Below are 25,940 nucleotides of genomic sequence, written 5' to 3'. Positions count from 1 at the left end.
TTGAATCTAAAAAGATTGAGTCATAATAACAAATTATGCATTGTTAATTCCTATCATTTTGACATATTAAGCACAAACATTTGAATATTCAATTAATTTGGAAATGTTGTTTAATTCATTAGTTTTGTGTTCAACAAGATTTACAGAATTGTCATGTTTTTAAAAAAACTCTTTAGTATTCCCTGACCCCTTGCAGACACCAGGCTTCTAAAATCATACACCCATAACATCCTCGCTTAAACGTTATCCTCCCATCACAACAAAGCAAGCCATTATATCAGTGCATGCTAATCTCCTAATTAACAAGCTAATTAGGCAATTACAGCTTTGCAGAAGGATGCCTAAATGAAATATGTCAACACAGTCACTGCTTTCTATGGCACCTGTGGGTCTTTTCAGATGTCACATTGAAAAGCATAATATACATTTGAACAGATGAAGCATAATATCAATTTGAACAGATGACGAAGTGTTGTATATGCACACTCATGTGTAGTTCAAACAGACTAGCATTCTCTGTGTAAAAGTCCTCATTTCATTACTAGTGATGAGTTCATTTGGCTCAGTAACTGAAAGTCCTTAAACATTTTTTACCACACATCCTTTCCAACTATACCATGCCCATTCCCAACAAAATCCACAGAAAGTAAATCATAGATCATCAGAATATTTCATTCTGCAATGTGATGGGTAGATTTCTTGCCCTGGACTCAAGTGGTGTAGCTGTAACAGCAATCATTTATTTCAAATGTTAATATGTTCTTTATAGAAGTGGGGCTTATTTCAATGAATCCAGATCAACCAAAAGCAGGTATACAGTATAATGAACTTTCAGTTATGACTAACTCCTCTTTAAACCAACTGAGGTGGAATTACAAATGCATTAAAAGGTGCTTTTTTGTATCCCTCAGAAGCAGTGGTTTCCTACTGCAGATGATTAGGGAAGTTAATAGAAGAAGAAGAAATGATTCATTTTAGATTAGTAATATGGTTTCAGAATTGAATTCATAGTTTTATGACAATAATGCGCTCCTGGTTATGTAAACTGTGCGGTGAACGTACAATGCTACTGTGCCGTTTTGCAGGGGGCTGTCATAGTACGGAAATGAATTATGTTGACATATGGCTGAGAACAATGGTGAAAAGTCATGCTATGCAATGCAATGAAGAATCATGCACTGCAACAGAGGAGAGGAGCTCGAGCTGTACCTTTGAGCCCTCCTTGACAGGTATGCAGTCTGACTTGACAGCTCAGTATTTCAATGATAAATGCAGTAGTCCTGGGACTCCCTATTCACTAAACTCAAGAGTGTGTTGAGCTGATACTTCAAGGTCAAGTGAATAAGAAAGAGCGGAACCACACAGTTCGCTAAAAAAGAGAATCTCATTGGCTTTTTGACTTAGTAGAAGCTGCTTGCCGTGATCTCAACCCTCAGACTTTTTAGGCTCTTGACTGAGTCTAGAACCAAATCTCTCTTAAATGTATTTCATGAATTCTTTCAAAAGAGAAATGTAAAAAAATATATATGTACCTGCACGGTGTTCAATGAAGTGATGCAGAAATAGTTGGTGTTCCATTCTGATAACACTAAACTACTTTTATCCATGTCTAATGATGGTCGTTTGATCCAAGAACATTTTGTAACTTATCTTAAGAGTTTTGAATGCACTGGGAATGCTCTTGAGTCAAAAGGTGTGCCCTTCAGTTGTCATTAAAGAGTCTGTCAGTTTAGTTACTGTTTTACCTCAAAACAGTAAATCAGTAAATCAATTTCTTAACTAATGAAACCATGCAATATTGTCTTTTAGGCTAACAGGGATTTTGGCATGGATGCCTTTCTGTCTAATGAGGTCATTTCTGGTGAATATCTGTCCATTTATGGGACCCCTTTTGGCTCAAGAGCACCTCCAGAGGCAAAATTTCTGTATGGCCTCTAATTCAGTCTTACAATTAATTAAGATAATATAACATGTTATGTGATGGTTCGTATGGTGCCACCAGGACAGAGTTTGTGTGAACTTCACTATCACCAACATGTTGAGCACTCTGTCTAGTTTACACCAAGGTAGGGTGTGGTCCTTTGTAGTTCAGAATGGGGCTTGTAACGCCAGGGTAGTGGGTTCGATTCCCGGGACCACCCATACGTAAAATCTATGCATACATAAGTCGCTTTGGATAAAAGTGTCAGCTAATGGCATACAGTGCATTGGTCAAATATTCTGACCCCTTGACTTTTGTTACATTACAGCCTTATTCTAAAATGGATGAGATTGTTTTTTCCCCTCATCAATCTACACTCAATACCCCATAATGACAAAGCTAAAACAGGTTTTTATAAATGTTTGCAAATGTATAAAAAATGAAATACTGAAATGTCACATTTACTGTATTGGTATTGTTTTTTTTATTAGGATCCCCATTAGCTGTTGCAAAAGCAGCAGCTACTCTTCCTGGGGTCCACACAAAACATGAAACATAATACAGAATGACATAATACAGAACATCAATAGACAAGAACAGCTCAAGGACAGAACTACATACATTTTTTAAAAAGGCGCACGTAGCCTACATATCAATGCATACACACAAACTATCTAGGTCAAATAGGGGAGAGGCGTTGTGTCGTGAGGTGTTGCTTTATCTGTTTTTTGAAACCAGGTTTGCTATTTATTTGAGCAATATGAGATGGAAGGAAGTTCTATGCAATAAGGGCTCTATATAATACTGTATGCTTTCTTGAATTTGTTCTGGATTTGTGGACTGTGAAAAGACCCCTGGTGGCACGTCTGGAGGGATAAGTGTGTGTGTCAGAGCTGTGTGTAAGTTGACTCTGCAAACAATTTGGGATTTGAGACATTAAAGTTTCTTATAAAAAGAAGTGATGCAGTTAGTCTCTCCTCAACTCTTAGCCAAGAGAGACTGGCATGCATAGTATTTATATCAGCCCTCTGATGACCCTTTACTCAGTGCTTTGTTGAAACACCTTTGGTAGCGATTACAGCCTCAAGTCTTCTTGGTTATGACTCTACAAGCTTGGCACACCTGTATTTGGGGAGTTTCTCCCATTCTTCTCTGCAGATCCCCTCTGTCAAGTTGGATGGGGAGCGTAGCTGCAGAGCTATTTTCAGGTCTCTCCAGAGAACGTTTGATTGGGTTCAAGTTCGGGCTCTGGCTGGTCCACTCAAGGACATTCAACGCCTTGTCCCAAAGCCACTCCTGCGTTGTCTTGGCTTTGTGCTTAGGGTCGGTGTCCTGTTGGAAGGTGAACCTTCGTCCCAGCGCTCTGGAACAGGTTTTCATCAAAGATCACTCTGTACTTTGCTCTGTTCATCTTTCCCTCGATCCTGGCTAGTCTCCCAGTCCCTACTGCTGAAAAACATCCCCACACCATGATTCTGCCACCACAATGCTTCACCGTAGGGATGGTGACAGGTTTCCTCCAGACCTGACGCTTGGCATTCAGGCCAAAGAGTTCCATCTTGGTTTCATCAGACCAGAGAATCTTGAACATAGGCCACTGTGTTATTGGGGACTTTCAATGCTGCAGACATTTTTTGGTACCCTTCCTCAGATCTGTGCCTCGACACAATCTTGTCTCGGAGCTCTACGAAAAATTCCTTTGACCTCATGGCTTGGTTTTTGCTCTGACCTGCACTGTCAACTGTGGGACCTTATATAGACAGGTGTGTGCCTTTCCAAATCATGTCCAATCAATTGATTTTACCGCAGGTAGACTCCAATAAAGTTGATCAATGGAAATAGTACGCGCCTGAGCTCAATTTGGAGTCTCATAGCAAAGGGTCTGAATACTTATTTTTTTATACATTTGCAAAAATTTCTAAAAACCTGTTTTCACTTTGTCGTTATGGGGTATTGTGTGCAGATTGATGAGGAAAGAAATTATGTATTCCATTTAAGAATTAGGCTGTAACGTAACAAACTGTGGAAAAGGTCAAGGGGTCTGAATATTTTCCATATGAACTGTATATTATATACTCATCCCACACTTGCTATTCTGGGGTGTTTACATGATTTCAACGAAACAGTCTTATATGAATGGTGTGTAGGTATATGACGCTTAAATGTTGTAGCCATGCATCCAGCTCAACAACTTGTCTGCTGCCATAGCAACTGCAGGGGAGCGCTGAGCAGTGCTGCCTGCCTGTGCAATGCATGTCACCCATAGCAACGACCAATCAGAAGTTTCTATCCTTTTGTTCAAGCACAGTGAAGATAGAGGATATGATGGGTGGGCTTTCAGGACCATGCATCTGCCAGCAATAGGAGACTCTGGTCGTCAGTCGCATTCTAACACAACATTGATTGGTCGAAGTGGTTTATTTCAAATATTATAAACATTTTTACTGCTTGCCTACCCTATGAGCCTCGGCTTGGTAGAGATGACCATACCATAGCCCTGAAAAGGAAAAAGTCTGTGCAATTCATTATCAGTTCTGTATTAAACTATATAAAGATCTGATAAGGCCTATGCATTTAATGGAATTACAGTATTTTGGTGCACGTGCACTTGTGAGGCATACGACAAGTGGAACTACACCGTTATTTCGTCATTATAATCACCATCTCAAGCAATGCACTAGAATTTTAGCTTTCGGGGTTCCAGAGAAGTGACAAGAATATAGACCCCTCCTCTGATGGGCGGAGCGTGCATTTGTATTTCGATGTTGTCTTTTTTTTCTCCAGCTCTTGTTCTGACACGTTTGCACTGAGTGAGTGGCATTGGCACACTTTCAATCGCTCACTACCTCTGCCATCAAACAACATAAAGCACACAGAGGCAGAGGCTCGCGCTCATAAATTTCAGCAGGCAGATATTTTTGCGCATCGCTTTACAGCTTGTAGCCTAATTAATTTCTCGCTGTTCTTTTTTTCTATAATTTTTCCACTAATGCAAAACATTTAAAAAAATAATTGCAATAAATTTACAGGTAGCAGGTAGGCCTACTAATTTACTGCCTAAGTGTTCTATTTTTTATATTTTCATTCACATATTTATTGTTAATTTTCACTGGATATTTTGTTTCCTGCTGACAATAATGGGGATTTGAACATTTTCAAGAGGAATTGTACGAGGAAACATAATCAAAAGAAGACGACTAATAAATGACAGATCAGCAAGGAGCAATCATACACAACTCGTCAACTCAAAAGAGAAAGACGAATTGGCAAGAGGACTCCTGCAGGATACGAGGGACAGCGGCTGTCATTTTGACAAATAAGTTTGAACAATTATAGCTTATGTATTTTCGGACAAAAACATTTATAGATACTCACACTTCGGACCGTGCATAAAGAAGGAAGATTGCAAGAAAGTGATTACTTGGACACGCGATATTGATACCATTACTGGTACTCAGCTAACGTTAGCCCATTTATTTTTTCTTATAGGCTACGCGTAAACGCAATATCACCAATATACAGCTCTCTAACGCAACACATGTTGTAGTTGTTTTTTTGTATGTGAGTTTTTCAAGCCAAGTTTCCATTTGTGTGGCTTCGTGATTCTGTTTCGGCTGACTATGGACGAACAAGCCCGGATCATGCAGGCTCTCGGCGGTGTCAGCTTGGCTGGCCACTCGATACAAGGAGGCATGGCACTGCCGCCTCCACATGGACACGATGGGATAGATGATGGGAGAAAACAAGATATCGGTGACATTCTGCATCAAATAATGACCATTACTGACCAAAGTCTGGACGAGGCGCAAGCAAAGTTGGTTCATTTATATGTTTTCTTTACAAAACACTTTACGCACCATTACTCACTATAGCTAATTACCATTAACATCCATGTAATAAAAGGCTGGCTATAAAATGCTGATCCATATGGAAATCCCATGGTCAAAGTTATTTGCAGGGGCACATGTAGATTAAAAAGGTAACACCTGTCATCCAGTAATTGTAATAGTTTTGAAACTTGCTTCTGGCTGGGGGGAGGCAAAACAAACTTGTATGTGCAAAGTGCAGGCTTTACATTGCATTTACATATAATGTTGCGAATTGGTAGGTTGGGGCTCCTGTAAACATTGATGCGTATTTGTAAAGTACTGTTTTACAGTAACTCCTGATATTTAAAAATAACGTTGGCCATGTCCAAATTTAATTCCATGTTAAGTTATTTACCAATAACAACAATTTTGAATGTAGGCCTACACTCTTAGTTTCAATTATGCATTTTCTACTAATAAACTTTTTTTTAAACAAACTTTGAAGTCTTACAAAATAGCATTTCAACAAACAATGCATCCATCGTCATTCCTGTTGACAAATCACTGTTTATGCTACAACTTTGCGATGCATGTCAACATGTGCAAAATGAGCAAGATCTCGAAGTTATTGTAAAGAACAAAGACACATTATTATCTCAAAAGTTTTAACAACTGAGGTGTTATAGTGACTATATTTCAATGTTGGTTCTTGTCTCAAACTGAAACAGGAAACATGGACTGAACTGCCACAGAATGAAACCTGCACTCTTCAGCGTCCTCTGCGAGATCAAAGAGAAAACAGGTAAGACTTCACATTAATTCAAGTGGAAGATGTAACAACAGGAGGACTGTATCAATAGGCAACATTGCTGAGCCCCAACGCATTTGCACACCGCCATCTTTACTCTCCCCGTTCGCAGCTTTATCCGAAGTTATCAAGCGGGAGACAGAATCAGCTCCCGTCCGTTATGACATTTTAAATGGGAAAATTCAGGTTATGGTTAACGTTACAGCCTTTGAGAAGCATCTGCAGATCTCCGCAAAAAGGTATCGGTGCTCTCATGTAGAAATTGATATAGGGTTGTTGTCCGATGGTTACATAGGGATGGAATGGACAATGAGGTGCGTAACATTATTCTATATTTTATTATAAATAAAGGAAATTCACTTGCTTTGGTTTTATTAGGCTACACCACACCATGTACATTATATGAGCCGTTTCAGTGCCATGCATCTCGTTTTTTATTAAAATGGAAAGTATAGCCAACTGTGATGGTAATTATTAATCCTATATTTAGTCAGTTAGATTGTAATCTCGTGCTTAATGAGGTTTGCTGTCCAAAGGATGGATCACTATTGGCATTATTGGCACGAGTCTAACCATTGTTGCCTTCTGTAACGCACATAAAGCATTCAGACGATCAATAGAGCCAGCCGTGTCTAACGTGACAAGCTAAGTGCAATGATACTGTGGAAAGTATATATAAGAGCATTGTGTAGCCTAATAGAAAACATAATATTCAAATATCTGCCCAGCATGTGGGGACACAGATTTTAGAACCAGTCTCTTGCCCACATTAATTTCCTAATACAAATGGGTAGCCTACGAAGGAGTAACTGTATGAGGGTTAATATATTGTTAGAAAATAAGACATGATTTAAGATTGGTATATTATTTTAAACAGGAAATTGGTTTGGTCGTCCTTAGTAGCATTCTACAAGGTGATGAGTTAAACTCAAAAAGTTAAATAGGCTTCCCCCAAACAACACTATTGTGTGTGTGTGTACAGGCTGTATGAGTGAGTTTGTGCATGCCAGTCTGCGAGCGCATGAGTGAACAATTGTGGGCCCATGCTACTTTAAGATAACCCTTTTCAAATTCTAACCATGATAAATCCACAAGCTACTAAGGTTAGCATACTAATTGTGCAACCTGTCTTATGAATCGTTCTTGTGCGTCGCAATGCCATGCAATCCTGACATCACAGCAAATCAAACACCATACATCGATAGAACACTATTTTATTATAATGCACATTTTCACTTCTGTTTTTTTGCCCAACGTCTTTCTAGTGGGCCTGAGGGTTTTGCCGAAAGGAGATTGCTCATAAGAAGACACGAACCACATGCTACAGTCAGTGATGTGACGGTGTGCAACTTGAATACGCTTTTGTTAGGGTAGGTAGCCTAGACCAGTCGTTGCAAGGCCAGACGCATATCATATGGTCCTAATAAATATAATATCACTTTTGGATATGACAACAAATACTATGATTTTACGCCCACGCTATTGGAGAAGGTGTTTTTTTGTGGATAGGATACTTCTGAAAATGTTGATGAGCCAAAAGGAGGTTAGTGCTAGTCAACTTCTCACATATGAACCTATTACAAAGATGTGTTTGTACCGCAATGCAATATACAAAATTAACATTTTCACTATTGTAAGTGTCTATATTTGTAATATTTAATTGAACCTTTATTTAACTATGCAAGTAAGTTAAGAACACATTCTTATTTACAATGACGGCCTATATGAAAACATATTAAAAATATTGCTGTTGAGTCATTGCTAAAGGGTGTGTGGCTGATTTTCTGGGGGATACTTTATACAGTGTAAAAGGCAGAGGCTCTTTATTTTTATCCACAATATTTACTCAATATTTGTTGTTCCAAGTCACTCACACATAGATACCATAGACTGTATGATCCTGTGTCTGGTTCCACATACAGAGAGACAGGGAGAGCGCTCAGTATCTGGATCTTATCCTTGTCCCAGTTCTTCTGTAGTTGACATCACAGGGGCCAACAGAGACATTTATATTGCCCTTTAAATATTTGACATGACTTGAAGTGTAGGTAGGCCATCAGTAAAATGTCACAGGAACACAATACTTTATTTTATGCATTTAACATTTAAATAATTTCAAGTTATTGAAATGTTTTATTCTATATCAAGCTGTTGCAGAAGCATTATAAGCTGTCCACTTTACTCTCGCTAGTGAATAGTGATCTTCGATACCAATGGTGAATCATATTATGTCAAGTTCCAGTCGTTTATGACTACAAAAGACAGTATTACAACAGTGGTGCAAGCCTTTGGCATTTTCCCCTACATGTTGGTCAAGGCCACGTTTGGTATTTTGATAAGACAGTTGTAAAATGCCGGTAAACTCTTAAACTCAGTTGAAAGTTGCCTATCATACAGAAATCCCTTAAATGACATTCATTTGCTACTGCTTTTAAATAGTGACGAGGTGTCAGATTCATGGCCTCTGTGTGGCTTGTAAGCAGAAGTGACTTGGGTGAGATCATAAAACTTAATGAACTTCTCGGCCACAGGAGGTGTCTGCAGGGGCAGGAGAAGGGCCCTCGTGGCTGCCTAGCCTACTTGAGGTATTCTTTATGCCTGTCGAGAAGAAAGTGGGAAAGTGAGAGAGTGATTGTGTATGAGGGGGAACATGATCACTGGATGTTTTAGCTCTATGTAACGATGTGTGAGCAACTGTGAGTATACTGTATGTTTTATACTGTATGAGTGTGCATCATAGATTAATCCATGCATTAGTATCAACACACACGATATGCATGTATCCCTACACGCTTTCAGATCTAAACCCCACCTGTAGGACTTATCTCTGTGGGCACATGTTGGATTACTTTTGACATTTTTACATTTTATATGACATTAAATATCTAATTAATTATGCATGAGAAATAGAGTCTCTAAGTATGCTAATTATTTAAATGAGCTTGTTTACTATTCCAGTTGTTGTAATCTTCTTTAATCCCTTTGATGGTCTTTGTTTCAATGTCATTTTCCACAAGAACTAAACCAGTAAATAATATACTGTACTTCTGTGCTACTTTGTTTGAGCACTCAATTTGGAAAAGCCTGTGTGTAGCAATGCTTCTGGTTGTACATTTTCTCTATCCCAGTCCCTCTGATCAGTATGTGTTTTGTGTGCTGTGTGAAGTATGGGGTAGCTGTAAAGTCTTTGTTTTTACTATTGAGAATTTAAATCCAGTTTTAGTTTGGAATTGAGATGTGTGTGTGTGTGTGTGTGTTTGGACATATGGACATTATTGATCTCATTTTAATCAGATAATCCAGTGCTTTAGTTAGTTATACTGTATGAATAGATACATAATATCATTGTATCAGTAGTTTCATAATACAATTAAATGCAATTAGTACAATGTACATGTAAGGAGAGAGAAATCTTTGAAAATATAAAATGCTTATTATTATTCTTGGATCACATTGTACCAGCTGTAAATAGAAACAGGCTAAATCAAACCTGAAGTGTTTGTATTGTAGCCATGTAAACAATGACAGCAAACATACTTGGATTTACAACTGTTTGAAGAGGTAATTGATGATGTGTGTGTCTGTCTGTGTGTGTATGTGCATATATCTCTGTGTGTGAGAGAGTGTGTCTGTGTGCGTGTGTGTGTATCTGTGTGAGTGTGTGTGTGGTTATTCTGCGGTTTGGAGTCACATCCTTCCCCCTCTTAGCCATTGACAGAGCTCAGCTGGTCTGGTGGCCTTCTTAACCAAACTGTTTTTCTCTCCCACTGTGGGTCATTCACATGCCCCCGTGGCATCATATAGAGGGATTGTTTGCTCCTTTCATGTCTGTTCACTGGCACATAATCTCAATGTCATTTAGCCACCCAATGATCCCATCCGGGGAAAACCATATCCAACCATGAATTTGACAGAAGTGCAGCAAACAAATATGGCTGTAACTACTTAATGTTTACAGGATATGCTTCAATACTGTGCAGAACATTCATTTTTTTTACATTCACATGTATGTTAGAAGTAAGAAGGCCATTTTAACTCACCTAGAATCTCAGAAACTCACTAGGGAACTTGGGGCGGGGGGGGGGGTGGGGGGGGGTGCTCAGTAGCCCGTGTTGTGTGGTTGGGAAAGAAAGTACGATGCACTTGACTGGTGAACAGACTATTTGTAGTGTTCAGAGGAATTTTGGCACTCTTCTTACTCTTATTGTAGACCCAGAGCAGATTTCCTCATCGCTAATGCCCTAGAAATATTAATTCACTTTGATATGCTAATTAGGGGGCATTATGCAAGAAATTAGATTAAGTGGCAGCATGAAGTCATTTGCCTGTCAGTAAATTGAGTGTTTTTAGCAGGAGGGGTTTGTTTTTTCACTTTCTCTTGTTTTTGCATTTCAATGAGCTGAATGTGAGATATTGCTGAAACTGTTACAATTCTTTACCTTTTTATTGTCCATTGTTTATTTTCTCTCTCACTCATCATGTTTGATACCAGCAATCTGCAAATGATGACACGTGTTTGTTCTTCGACACATTCCTTTTGTCCACACCTCTTCTGAATTGTGCCCAGCATGTCAGAGGTAGATAAAGAAAAGTAAACTCTAAAAAGATACATTTGCAGATTTTTTTTTTTACTGTAGCTTGAGAAAGATACAGTGCATTGGGCATGAGATCTCAGTGCTAATCAGATGGGTTTTGCAGTAGTTTCTCTGTGCTGGGTTTGTTTTCTCTCCTCTCCTCTCTCTCTTGCCCTGGAAGCGAGGCTCGCATCAGCAGCGGGAGCAGCAAGAATAACAAAGGTGAAAGATTACCTCCATATGGTATTTCTGACCAGGAAAAGGAAAGGTTCTGCAAAAGCACTCCTCTTTGATGTGAGGTTTAATCAATAGAAAGAGATTACAGAAAACTATTACAGGCTAAATCACAGCGCGCCACAGAGGCTTAGTCCTCTCCACAGCTCTCTCAGCTGCACTGCACTCCTCCTGGCTGTGTATTGACTTGTTGTTTTCCTGACCTTTGACTCATCAAGTTCAGAAATGGGAGGTCTGGTCTGGAGAGGTAGGAGATTGCAGGAGGCTCAGGCTGATAAATGCCCAGATCCAGTGTGTAGAGCAGTGGATTAGAAAGACTAGTTACAGTATCTGACTAGGGGGGTAGGGTTAGCCGACATGTTAGCCTCCTCATACTGCTGATACCACTGCTGAACATGCCACAGTATTTGTCTGTTAGTTCATCTATGTGCATGCTGTGGTTATGAACAGTGGACTGGCTGAGTAACTTTCAGATTGAGGTTGTAATTAACCACGTGCAAGGCTGACTAAAAGCATTACCTTGAGTAAATATAGTTAGGATTGAGGGTGTAAACGTTTGTCAAACCTTTAGGGAACATTCATTTTAAAGCTCCCTGACAAAGAGTTAATGAGACCCCTAAATCTAGTTTATTGTTAATTTGACATGCCATTATGATTATTATGAATATTATGATTATAGTTATATTAAATTGAGAAAACAATGAAGTTAACAGTGTTACAATCCTTACCATGGCCCAAGATCAAAAGTCAATATTTGTGAAGACTGCCTTGTTCTTTACCCTTTGCTTTTTATAGTGTTGATTTGTGCAAAATATCACAGTCAATGTATGCCGTTGAACAGAAATCCATTCAACAGACAGACAATTGACTTTTGGATGCTTTTTGTTCGAGAGTGCCTCAGTGATGCGGCTGCAGCGACTAGATAGCGCTCGGCAGAATGGCTCGCTCACAGCTGGGTTCCTGGCCGTCTCAATGGCAGGGCTACTTGTGCTTCCTCTGCAGCGGGTAGGGGATTGGGAAGATGGGGAGGTTATCTAAGCAGCTCCCAAATCCCCTGCTTTCTCCTAACAGCAGAGAAAAAAAGCATATGATAAAGAGAGAAAATAGAAAAAGTGGGGTGCGTATCAGTATCCATGGGGAAGGAAATCTGGAATGTCATATGTTCACATTCTCCCAGTATTTGTCGTATTTTGTTTTCCCGACTGCAACAGTATAACAGCACCTGAATCTGATTCTGATCTGAATGAGGTGCTTTGATACGATAACCTGCTGGTGCTGATGACCCTCCGTATGTACTCACACAGACCCCATCTTATGCTTGCCTCTCTCGCTACCTCTTCTATAGCTGGAAGCGTTTTCTGTGGGCTCCTGTGCGAACAGCAGCCCATAATTGTATTTTTGCCCATACATTATACCAATTAGTCTTTATGGCAACTGGCATAAAAATGTGCATCCTCCAACAATATTTTAGTAGGTTAATTGCAACATTTCTCAATTCTACAGTTGGTGAAATAGTTATCTTCAGGCGGTGGCAGCCAGGAGAGGCTGCTCGGGATGCAAAAGGGAAAGCTTGATTGAAACGTTTGACATCGGTAAAGCTTGGAGCAGCATTGCCCTTGCTTGCTTTCTGTGCACTCCATTATCCTCAGTGTTCTGGTCCCTCTCTCAGCTAACCAAACAGAGTATCCCACCTGAACCAACATGCTGCTGAAGCGTGATGAATAATAGAAAAGAAAATTAGAATAAATCTCTCAGATCCTCCTCAGCATTGTTCGGCCTCATCCATCAGGAAGAAAGGCTCCTCCCACATTGACCCAGTCTGGGTATCAATGACATTGTCTTATATTTGCTAATCTCATTTAATAAATGTGGTCCCTGCACCCCCACCCCCAACTCTGGAGATGAGCTCATGTTTCATTTAATTACTTTCTACCTCAGATCGTTCGGTTTGCTCCATTCTTTGTTATTCAAGAAAATACAGTGAATATGAACATGTAGAATATTACCTCATAGACAGAATTCTGTTATTGGAATTTCATTGGACTTTATTAATTCAGTTGGCTTCAAAACTTTTTTTGTTGTCAATGGGAATAAGTTTGTCTGTCGTGTTAGTTAATTCAAGATGTTCAACCCCTGTATAACTGATCATAATCTATTTTTTTAACACACTTATTTCCCTGTGATCATTGCATATAGCTAGGCCCTCCTCTCCAGTGGTCAGATGTCATAATGTTTTCCCCATGGGCCACCTGGTGCTTTATGTTCATGTTGGAGACATTTTTTGCAACATGGAGGTAGCTTGTTCCCCATCAGGGCCCTGGCATCTGTTAGCGAGGCGTCTCCTCTAATATATTACTGTAGTTGTGCGCCCTTCAGACCAGAAAGAGACCGGCTGATGAATTCAATATCACCTTTGACTTGTCAGCTATTCTTTGCAGGTTAACCAAATTGTGCTAAGTATGAAACATTACATTTACATTCAATGAAGTGAATGTTAAGCCAGCCACAGCTGTTTTCAATATTTTATGCTTTTCCCCTGACATGTATATGACATAAGTACAATTTGTGATGTGTTGTCATCAATAATTTTGTCAGAAAGCATAAAAGCTTGAAAAGCCATCCAACCACAGCAAAATATAAAATTACCATTTACCCATGCTCACCTCGCTGGACGGTTCCTGTCAGATATAGATTGAACAGCGAGTAATTCTGTTAAATCAATTAGTTTTATGTTTATTTATTGATGTTGTCATAAGTATACATTAGTATGCCAGATTTGTGTTGGTACTATTCAGTTCAAGCCCATTGAGGAATAGTCTGAATGTATCTTATGGAGCGATAAGTGATATTGATTGAGTAAGAGCTAATCACAGATCAGGTCAGGTAACAGAGACACTGGACCAATGCAATGGGCAGACTGTTACACAGTAATAAGAATGATACAACTAGAAACAGAGCAAAGGTTTGGTTACCGGATGTTTCCTATAGAGTTTCTTTATCTGAGTCCAATCCTGGTCTTAATGTTTTAACGCAGTATCATTAGATGGTGGAACAATATTTCCATAGAGTGTTATTAGTATAAAGAGTGTCAGATGGAGCGACTGGTACAAAGCAAGTCCTCTCTTGGTAATGATACTGCTATTTATAGGTCCCCATTTCATTAGCTCCAGTGTTTCAGAGAATATATTTTCTCATGGGGCAATAGATGCCTGATGTTCATCTACTCCCCATACACATTAAATGTGGACAACCAACATGCCAGAATGTTTTTTAGTAAAGAGGGGCCCCTCTGCTATTACAGGAAATATATTTAGATTTGATTTGTTTTGGTGTTGATCTATTCTATGATTGACTGACTCATCTTTAGAGGTTTGATGATACACATCATATTATCCATGTAATACAGTAACAGGGTATAGTGAATGGAACTCTTACAGGTGATCATTTTTCCTTCAGAGAAGTGTTGGCATTTTCAATTTCATCTAGATTATTAGATTTACCGATTTTATTTGAACAGTTCTAACATTTGAACATTGCAAGGCTCCAAATCATTATCCGTGTTATCACACACATACTGTACAATGTTGAATAACGTTATGTAGCTATTATAGAAAACAGAACGATGTGTTATTGTTGTCTATTTCTGCCCTCATCACATGTATTGTTTTCACAAAAGGTGTTTTCTAAAGTTCTCTCCTTATTTGTTCATCTGAAATGGAATCCCTTCTTCTATTGTTCCACAAGCCATTGTTCTACACGGTTCATACATTAGAATGATATATTGAAGGCAGAAATGGGAAAAAGACTGCAATGCAATGAAAATTTAATCAGCGTCTTCTGCTGCTTTAATAAGGCAAATAATTCTTATTGGCTGCTGTGTTAAGATTTCTAATATTTAATTCATACCAAACCTTGCATTATTCTGCCCCTGCCCTGACAAGCCCCACTCTGCTGCCTGCCAAAAGGCAACATTAAAAACTTAAAAGCAGATGTAAATGTCTGAAGGCATCTGGATGGCCAGTTTTGAAGTCATCACTAAATGGTACTACCTTGCATTATTAACTATTATTAGGGACAGAGATTGTTTATCAATTGATAGTCTTTTTTTACTTAACATTAAAATGAGAATAGAACATTTTGAAAATTTGCCAGGTCAGATGGAACATAGCATCAATCATTTCACTGAAACTCCTTGATGGCCTCGTATTTGTGTTTTTAAAGGCAACTTATTGGCTCCTGGTGTTGAACACAGAGAAACCTTATATTATTGAGTGATTCAGAATTACTATCTTTACTCCTAAAACAATATACAAGGGACTGAAAAGCCCTTCCACTTCTATCGTCATATTTTCTTATTGGTTGGTGAATGTATAAGACTACTCTAAATGTACCTTTCCTTCTCTTCCTTGAAGTTCATTTTTGTGGGCTGAAGCAACGGAAAGATGGCAAGTGGCCAAAGGCTAGGTGATGGCTCATGTTAAAGTGAAACGGCAGGTCCTGTTTTCCTCTCTTGGTGAAATGGCTTAATTGGTGTCAGAGCCCCAGGGATAAAGGCCTCTTGCTCTGAACATAGCCACACCGTCATAGTCTTCCCTCAGCCAGGACAAGCGGGTAACGTCTGGTGGTGAATGAGGACTAAGCCGTGCCATAACAATATGCAGTGATGTTTGGGATGACAGAAATTAATACGCGCTTGCTCCCAGAAAGTCATGATTAATGACGGCGAGTAGGGGAACGCTGTCCCTCCTCTTACTCCACTTTGATGGGGATTGAAAAGCGAAAGAGGCTGGTTTCTCTTCTCTTTAGAAAGTGGATGTCACCCAGAGTACATTACTGCTGTTTTTCTTTCCCCTTTTTCCTCAAAAGGAATGCGGTGGGGGATTGGATGGTCCCTCCTAATGAATTTAGGATGGCTCCGCTACCCTGATTTGGGAGTTGACCCATCCTGTCCAGTAGCAAGCTGGTGGGAGTACTCAGTCTTCCTTGGAGTTATCGCTGTTAGGAACTACGTGGGAAAGGAAAAGCACCTACTGATATAGATAATTACTAATATTACAACATAACAGTTATTGACAAATGTATGTTTCATTTGATTATCAGATTCTCTTATTAACATCTTTACTACATGTCTATAGATATTATAAACCAGTTAATGACATGCTGGCAACCTATATCCATATATCAAAATGATTTAGGGTGTCTGTGCACTTGGAAAAAGAACAGAAAACTAAAATAAGATATATTCAATGTTGTGAAAAAAGAACGATGACAATGTGCTTTTTCATAGTATCTGTGTTTTTGAAATTATCAACATAAATTTTATTTAAAGGTCCGATGCAGCCATTTTTATCTCAAATAATTTCTTGGTAACAATTGTGTATCTTACTGTGATTGTTTTCAATTAAAATGGTTTTTAAAAATTGGTTCTTAGCAAAGAACATTTTCTCAAACAAAAATGTAGCTAGTACTGTCATGGATAGGTCTGAGTGGGTAGGTAAAAACAGAAAACTAGCTGTTATTGGCAAAGAGTACGAACTAAAGGTCAACCGATTAATCGGAATGGCCAATTAATTAGGGCCGATTTCAAGTTTTCATAACAATCGGAAATCGGTATTTTTTTTTACATCTTTATTTAACTAGGCAATTCAGTTAAGAACACATTCTTATTTTCAATGACGACCTAGGAACGGTGGGATAACTGCCTTGTTCAGGGGCAGAATGACAGATTGTCAGCTCGGGGATTCAATCTTGCAACCTTACAGTTAACTAGTCCAACGCTCTAACCACCTGCCTCTCATTGCACTCCACGAGGAGCCTGCCTTTTACGCGAATGCAGTAAGAAGCCAAAGTAAGTTGCTATCTGGCATTAAACTTATCTTATAAAAAACAATCAATCATTCAATCAATCAATCAATCATAATCACTAGTTAACTACACATGGTTGATGATATTACTAGTTTATCTAGCGTGTCCTGCGTTGCATATAATCGATGTGGTGCACTTTCGCGAAAAAGGACTGTCTTTGCTCCAACGTGTACCTAACCATAAACATCAATGCCTTTCTTAAAATCAATACACAAGTATATATTTAAAAAAAATGCATATTTAATTAATATTGCCTGCTAACATGAATTTCTTTTAACTAGGTAAATTGTTGGTATATGTAGCAGTTTGGGCCGCCTGCCTCTTTGCGAACTAATTTCCCAGAATTTTACGTAATTATGACATAACATTGAAGGTTGTACAATGTAACAGCAATATTTAGACTTCGGGATACCACCCGTTAGATAAAATACGGAACAGTTCCGTATTTCACTGAAATAATAAATGTTTTGTTTTCGAAATGATAGTTTCCGTATTCGACCACATTAATGACCAAAGGCTCGTATTTCTGTGTGTTATTATGTTTTAATTAAGTCTATGATTTGATAGAGCAGTCTGACTGAGCGGTGGTAGGTAGCAGCAGGCTCATAAGCATTCATTCAAACTGCAATTTCGTGATTTGCCAGCAGCTCTTCGCTGTGCTTCAAGCATTGAGCTGTTTATGACTTCAAGCCTATCAACTCCCGAGATTAGGCTGGTGTAACCAATGTGAAATGGCTAGCTAGTTAGCAGGGTGCGCGCTAATAGCGTTTCAAACGTCACTCGCTCTGAGACTTGGAGTAGTTGTTCCCCTTGCTCTGCAAGGGCCGCGGATTTTGTAGAGCGATGGGGTAACGATGCTTCGAGAGTGGCTGTTGTCGATGTGTTCCTGGTTCGAGCCCAGGTAGGGTCAAGGAGAGGGACGGAAGCTATACTGTTACACTGGCAATACTAAAGTGCCTATAAGAACATCCAATAGTCAAAGGTATATGAAATACAAATGGTATAGAGAGAAATAGTCCTATAAATACTATATTAACTACAACCCAAAACCTCTTACCTTGGAATATTGAAGTCTCATGTTAAAAGGAACCACCAGCTTTCATATGTTCTCATGTTCTGAGCAAGGAACTGAAACGTTAGCTTTTTTACCTGGCACATATTGCATTTTACTTTCTTCTCCAACACTTTGTTTTTGCATTATTTAAAGCAAATTGAACATGTTTCATTATTTATTTGAGGCTAAATGGATTTTATTGATGTATTATATTAAGTTAAAATAAGTGTTCATTCAGTATTGTTGTAATTGTCATTATTACAAAAAACAAAATAATTGTTTGATTAATCGCTATCGGCTTTTTTTGGTCCTCCAATAATCGGTATCGGCGTTGAAAAATCATAATTGGGCGACCTCTAGTACGAACTGTCTTTCTTGTTGGTCTATTCACTTTTTTACTGCCAGAACTCCATCCTGCCAAAACAGGTTGAAATTTCAAGCGGTCCTTTCAAACAGCTCATACACTAGAATGCCATTATCAACACTTTCACAATTGGACAGTATCATTCCAACCTCATAGTGTGGAAATATATATAAAACACAGGAAATCACGTTTTTGACTGCACTGGGCCTTTAACATCTTCAACATTGAGGCTTTTCTGAAAGTGAACGATTCAAGGCCCAATGTGTGAACACAATGAACTGATGTACAGTAGCCATGATATGAGTATCTGTTGTGTCCTAGCAGGAGACATATTAATATTTAGCCATAGAGATCCCCAGACCCTTCTTTTCAGGCTTTACTTTCACTAATGTCTTTTCCACCTTCCCAGGTATTTCATTTCTACGTAATGTGGAATTAAAGCATGCATTAGGATGATACCAGGCACCTTGTAACCGATTTCTAAGGACACGTGTCTCTGCACAAATTCAAAAAGCAAGTTTTGACAACGGACATTTTGCTGACACAGAGTATTTCTCTCACTTCTGCTTCTCAAATAAACACTAGCTCTTTCAGAATGATTGATACATATTTAGGTAGCCTTTTTCCCCTCGTACTACTGTGGAAGGTAGGAGTTTATGCAAGCAGCAGAAATATCAACGTTTTAAACAGTCAATCACTAAGCCTCATAACGGTCTGTCTCTGCTCTCAGATGGGTGTGTAGGAAGACAATGTCAGCTTTTATTTTGGTTCTCAGTTATCTGAACAGTTACTGTCTCACCATTCATCATTTCAGTTGTTTCCTGTTGATGATTTGTACTGCAGTGTACTAAGACTCAAAGCCCACATCAACAAGATCTCATAAAGTCATTGAATGAGCATAGTTGCAGGGTTTGTTGACTATTTCAACTTTGGCACAGTAACTGAAAGGTAGTTGGATTGAATCCCTGAGCAGACAAGGAAAAAATATGTTGTTCTGCCCCTGAGTAAGGCAGTTAACCCACTGTTCCCCGGGCGCCGAAGATGTGGATGTCGATTAAGGCAGCCCCCCCGCACCTCTGATTCAGAGGGGTTGGGTTAAATGCGGAAGACACATTTCAGTTGAATGCATTCAAGTTGTACAACTGACTAGGTATCCCCCTTTACCTTTCAATATAGTAAGTTGCTGCACATGTCAGTCTGTATTTTGTACAGTAATGTCCTCAATTTGCTTTTGGACTTTGAAGATAATTATGTAAATTGAGAGGTCTCCCATGCAAGGGTAAACATAGCTGTGTTAGGACAGAAGGCGTGGTTCCCCTCTTTCTCTAAATACTGAAAAATAGACCCTAACATCATGTGTGTGTGCATGTGCGCAAGTCAGCCAGCCTGTCAGGTCCCGGTGTGAAGGCTTGGTTCGAGGGCGCTTGGTGCCTCTGTCTGTAAGTATGCCGAGCATTGCCTGGCCTCCCGGGTGCTGAAGGAGAGCATGGAGTGGCAGAGTTAATTTATTTAATGACTGAGCGTCTTATATCTCCCGAGCCCTGATTAGAATCCTTGCTTGATGAGAGAAGCGATAGAGTGGTGTGCACCAGCCTCATGCACGTAGACCCACAGGCTCCGATTCCTCCACCCTCTCTCCTCCCCACCCCCACTCTATCTGTCTCCGCCGCTTTCTCCAAACCTTCAGTAAAGATCAGAAACAAGGCTTAGGGAAAAACCATTCCATAGAGTGAGGTGTTTTACAATTCTTGGCTGTACACCTGTGATAATTTTGTAGTGTACCTCATCTATAATTTAGTATGGTGAGCTAAAGCGAGCGATGCTGGGAAATCCGAGTGAGGAGTAATTGTGATTAGTTGTGTGATCAAGATGAAGATCTGTATGAACGTGGGAAAGCCAAACAGTGTGTGTCACTTTGGCAGCAGTGGCTGTCAGCAGTGGGGGAGCTGCGGTTGTAAAAAACCATGCCCTCGCTCTCTGCCAGCATGTCTCTTGTGGAGCCAAAGCACTGCCCTGTAGATCTGGACTGGCTGTGGGAGGGAATGCAAAAACACTGAGGACTGTGGAAATAAGTGCTTAGAGCCCTAATTGTGAACGGGTTGAAGTAATGACATACTTCTCCGAGCTATCATGACTAAAGAGGTGAGAGAGAGGGGGAGAGAGGTGAGAGAGAGGGTTAGAGAAGTGGCGTAGAGGGAGAAAATACTCCCTGCTTCTAACATTTCCATAAGCCATCATCAGTAATGCAGCAGCAGCCTCACAAACCAGAAATGATTTCTTCAGACATTGCTGTCAAGTCTTGTTCAAATAGGAGCCTCACATTTGAATAACAGCCGACATTTTGAATTAATTAATCAGACAAGATAGTCTAGGCCTTTTCTCATTACTCTACGGGTCAGGCTGGGGAAGATATATGCGCTGGTGATGATATACTTGTCTTTAATAGTGATTTATGGAGATTTTGGATTGTACTCGATTTGTCAAAGGGCCTGGTAGCAGAAAAAAATAGGGCAGTACATATTTCATTACCTAATCTTTGATTGATTCCATGATGCTAAAATATATAATCTTGTTGTTTAGGTGCATGGAAATCCCCTGTTAAGGCTGCAGCCTGGCATCAAGAGCAGAAATACACACGCATGCACACTTGCACACACACACACACACACACACACGCCATTTTAATCTCTTCATAGACCTTTCCCATTTTACTTTTCCTATGCAATTAAGCAAGGGCTGTAAATTACAACTGTGCAGTACTTTAATTATCACAGTGTTAAAATAGAGTTCCTGTCTTTGAGAGGATTTCATTAACTTACTGACTATCCTGTGTGTGCTCATTTTTTTATTCCATAATCATAAGATTAATTTGATTTACATGACGTAGTTGTAGGTACATGTATGTAATGACACAGCCAGCCTATGACACAGGGCTATTCTGGCAAGTGAAAGATAAGCACCTATCCTAAAATAGAGACAACATATTCATGTCAGTTTCCAAAGTCAACAACGATCTTGACATTTGCTGACAGTCTTGTGTTAAACTATTTTGGCTTTCAAGTTGTAATGTAAAGTAAGTTAAATATTTAATTTAGGTGTGAATCCAATACATAATTGTTTAATAACATGCATCCTTTCTTGTTTTTTACTAGCCACAACAACTTCTCCACATATATTTTTTCTAATTCTTGAAAATTATCATTCTTTTCTATTTACATAAAGCCACCGTGTTTGACCAGGCTGTAAGCCAAGAACAGTTCACATAGTGGAATGAAATGCCTATTACTTACTACCTACTCTGTTTATTGCTCTTAGAGACTTGAGTTTGTGGTTTCAGATTGATGTACAGCAATGTTCAAGCTGGCTGTATATGTCTGGTGTGTGTGTGTGTGCATGTGTGTGCCTGCTACCTTGCTTTGGGCATGTGTTGTTAAGAGTGTGTGAGGGTGAGACTGCAGTATGTTCTGTTTATAATTCTCTACATGGGTATGACTTTACAGACGTGTAATTGAGCATGGGCCTATACTTATGAGGGTAAAGGTGTTTGTACAACCCAGAGGTGCAGAGAGACAGATGATCTTCACCTGCTAGAGCTGCTCAATACTACTATTCAACAATGACTGAGGCTATATAACACACAAACATTCTTGTGTTGATTATTGTCTCTAAGCCTTACATTGGTGGAACATGTCAATGTGTCTTTGACTCAATTTATTTAGCACAAACCTGTCATTTTTGTGGTTTTGATGGTTGGATATAAGACATACCGGGGTGTGGGTTGTGGATAAGTCATTAAAAACTGTGTCACCTCCTCACTGGCCATTTGGCTCATTTGACAGGACTTGTGAGAGCACTACAGTGTACATGTGTGTGTGTGTGTGTGTGTGTGTGTGGTGCACACGGGCATGTGTGTGTCAGAATGGTATGAGCTGTTGCCATTCTAGTGTGCAGGCAGCCCATCACAAAATGCACCACCGACCATTGTGACAAAACATTCAAATAAATTGCTGTCAGGCTGCCGAAACACCAAGTGCAGCGATTTTTATCTGACGTGTAGAAGACCCAGACATGCAGTCGTGACAAGTAATGCTGGTGCACCTGTGAGAGACTGACGATAAAAATCAGGATATGCCTGATCCTCGGCATAACAATACCTATCATTACTTGATATTATTACTCTTCCTGAAGAGAGAGCTCAAGATGGAGAGATATGTGAAATGTGGCAGCGAATTTAAATCCTGGCTAATGAATGCACTGCATTTTTTTTTTTACTGCACAATTCATTATACAGTAAAATGCAGGACTACTGATATTGAGCTGTCAATTCTTTTTGCATTATAAATATATGTAATTAGTTTCAACTCCCCTTTCTTTGAATTGCAAAATTGGGAACAATGGGTTTACTTTTTGGACAATTCTGATAGTGATTTATAAACATTATGTTTTACTCATAGGTCTCCAGTGCTTTAAATTTACGCTATAACAATTTTAGTTAACCTTAGAATGAGAAAAAGCTCTCCAGAAAACCAGAGATGGAGGACACATTGTTGAATCTGACATCCATCCTACTCAGCATTGTTATGTTCTACCTTATATGTTGTTAATGAGGAATAGGCCCTCATTATGATTTTAAGGATGAGAGAGGAAAGCTTTTAATTAATGATATGTAAATGGTTCTGAATTGATTATGTTAGAATATCAAGAGAGATGAGTAGAAGCTGTGGTGTAATATATTTTAATTAAGAATTAATTAAAAATGATGGCAATTTTAAAGAGCCTCACAGAAAATAGTGGAATTTACTCTCTGTCAGAAGTAAATTAGCCTTTGATTAAATAAACGAGCACATACTGTATTTATAGAAGAGTTATTTTTAAACTTTGCCAGGAAGAATTCAAAAAGAATTACCATCCAGTGGTGGACCAGTAACTGAGTTTGCCATGGGTTAATTGTGATTTATCCCAATTATAATTGATTCGATTTCCTTGATTTGTGTCAGTTTATAGATCAATAAAACTGTATTTCATTTCATGTATTCAGTGCCTGAAATTACATTGTGCATAATAAAAGCAATTACAGTGCATACAATGGCATCACACTAAAACATTGTATATGTATTACATACTGTATATACACATTATTATCATATATGACAAGTAAATTATAAACCACAAAAAAAATCACATTTTTTTGGGGGGGAGGGGGTCATACAATTTCTGTAAAAAGATTAGTTGTGACTAGTGTGAAAACATAGGTAACCTCTTTAATAGTCATCTGCTTTCTTTTATTCTTTGGAGAAGAGATAAACATTTGAGAACTTAGATGCACTTATCGTGTGCAGTAGTTTAACAAGGCAGCACAGGCCTTTGTTCTCTGCTAATACTAGCATGCATGCTCTTTGCGATACTCTGTGATCAATGGCAAAGAGGCTGGTATCACAGCAGTTGGAGCAGGCATAGCTTGGGGGGAGGGGAGGGGGGTCCCTGGTGGTTCATTTTGATTGGAGCACAGAGTTTTGTGTTGAAAGGCCAGGGAGAGACAGGCTGTTGGAACCAAATCCCCCATGATCAGTTAGAGCTTTGCAACAAAAACACCTTGATATTCCGAGAGAACATTTTGCTAAGGAAAAGAATGAAATTAAATGAGCTATCTGAAAACAGAAAACAGAAACAAAGAAATGGATTTAAACGACTTGTGAATGTTTGTGTGTTTACACTGTATGAATGTGTGCGCTGTGTAGTGTATTGGGTGGATTGGTTGAGTATACTTATGTAGAACTTCACCAGAATATGTTATAGTGTATAGCAGGGGTGTCAAACTCCACGGTGGGCCTAGTATCTGCAGGTTTTTGTTTTTTCCTTTCAATAAAGCCCTAGACAACCAGGTGTGGGGAGTTCCTAACTAATTAGTGATGATAATTCATCACTCAAGTACAAGGGAGGAGTGAAAACCTGCAGACACTCGGCCCACTGTGGAATGAGTTTGACACCTGTGGTGTATAGCCTCTATGGTGAGGCTATATTGCTTTTTGCAACAGTCCTGAAGTATTTATTTGTCATTCTCAGTTTTCAGTATTCAAAAGGCAAATATATGGATATTGAGGTGAAATATGCTGTTAGCTGAGTAGTGCTGTTAACAAGCATAGTGAGACAGCAGGCAACAGTACAGTATCTTTCCACAGAGAGAGAGAGCATAGGGGATATGGGTTTGTGATGGGAGGAGAGGAGGGCTGTGATGGGAGGAGAGGAGGGCTGGGATGGGAGGAGAGGAGGGCTGTGATGGGAGGAGAGGAGGGCTGTGATGGGAGGAGAGGAGGGCTGTGATGGGAGGAGAGGAGGGAGGGCTGTGATGGGAGGAGAGGAGGGCTGTGATGGGAGGAGAGGAGGGCTGTGATGGGAGGAGAGGAGGGCTGTGATGGGGTAATGAACCAGTTATGGGAGGCAGTGTGTACATGGTGGCTAAGAGGGGATGGGATGGTAAAAAGGGTATCAGTCCTACTCCACCATAACCCCCTCTACACACACACACACACACACACACACACACACACACACACACACACACACACACACACACACACACACACACACACACACACACACACACACACACACACACACACACACACACACACACACACACACACACACACTCAGCCAATGGCTGGCAAAGCCTCTCTCTTCTTTTTGACACCTGCAACCAGTTGCAATACATCACTGTCAGGATCGCTTTCACCACCCATCTGCATTTGCACGTTAGTTACCCATGGAGGCCCTCGTCAAAAAAGTTGAGCAGTCCTGACACAAGCTCCCTGGTGGGAACATGAAAGGTGATGCGATGTTGGGAGGTGTCATGGCGGGTGTCACTGCTGGCTGCACTCTCTCCCAACACAAACCTGATTAATACTGAAGGCAAAAATGGATTGTTAGCTCATTGGCTGTTAATGCACAAATACCACACCATTCACCTTCTATGTTTAATACTGAACGTATCGCATGAATATCTGGGCTTTGTTTCTTGATTTCCATCTTCCATATAGCTGATATAGGCAGAGATGTAACGTTGTACCCCTGCACATCGACTCGGTACTGGTACACCGTGTATATTGTCAAGTTATCGTTACTCATTGTGTATTTATTATTACTTTTGTTATACTTTTCTATTATTTCTCCATGCTCTTTGTCTCTGCATTATTGGGAGGGGCCATCAGTAAGCATTTCGCTGTCTACACCTGTTGTTTACGAAGCATGTGACAAATACAATTTGATTTGATTTGAAAAGAGATTGCATCACCCTTCCATAGCATATTTCCA

The 25,940-nt window shown here is 39.5% G+C and overlaps 1 protein-coding gene across 9 annotated transcripts in view; it reads left to right on the top strand.

The window, feature by feature from the left end:
• The first annotated feature begins 4,713 nt into the window (after positions 1-4,713).
• The window catches only part of pbx3b (pre-B-cell leukemia homeobox 3b), an 88,680-nt gene continuing 67,453 nt past the window's right edge, over positions 4,714-25,940 (top strand). For 3 of the 9 annotated variants that reach the window (XM_021605864.2, XM_021605869.2, XM_021605862.2), the window contains exons 1-2: positions 4,716-5,735; positions 6,459-6,532. In XM_021605864.2, coding sequence (XP_021461539.2) covers positions 5,542-5,735; positions 6,459-6,532 — 268 coding nt within the window. In that variant the 5' untranslated portion in view covers positions 4,716-5,541. Of the gene's footprint in view, positions 5,736-6,452; positions 6,533-25,940 lie in introns of all 9 variants that reach the window. The other 6 variants (XM_021605863.2, XM_021605861.2, XM_021605871.2 and 3 more) reach the window with 5 other exon arrangements.

The sequence above is a fragment of the Oncorhynchus mykiss genome, chromosome 6, assembly GCF_013265735.2.
Source record: "Oncorhynchus mykiss isolate Arlee chromosome 6, USDA_OmykA_1.1, whole genome shotgun sequence".
Lineage (NCBI taxonomy): Eukaryota > Metazoa > Chordata > Actinopteri > Salmoniformes > Salmonidae > Oncorhynchus > Oncorhynchus mykiss.
The sequence above is the reverse complement of the archived record's forward strand: the minus strand, read 5'-3'. Positions and strand labels throughout refer to the sequence as shown.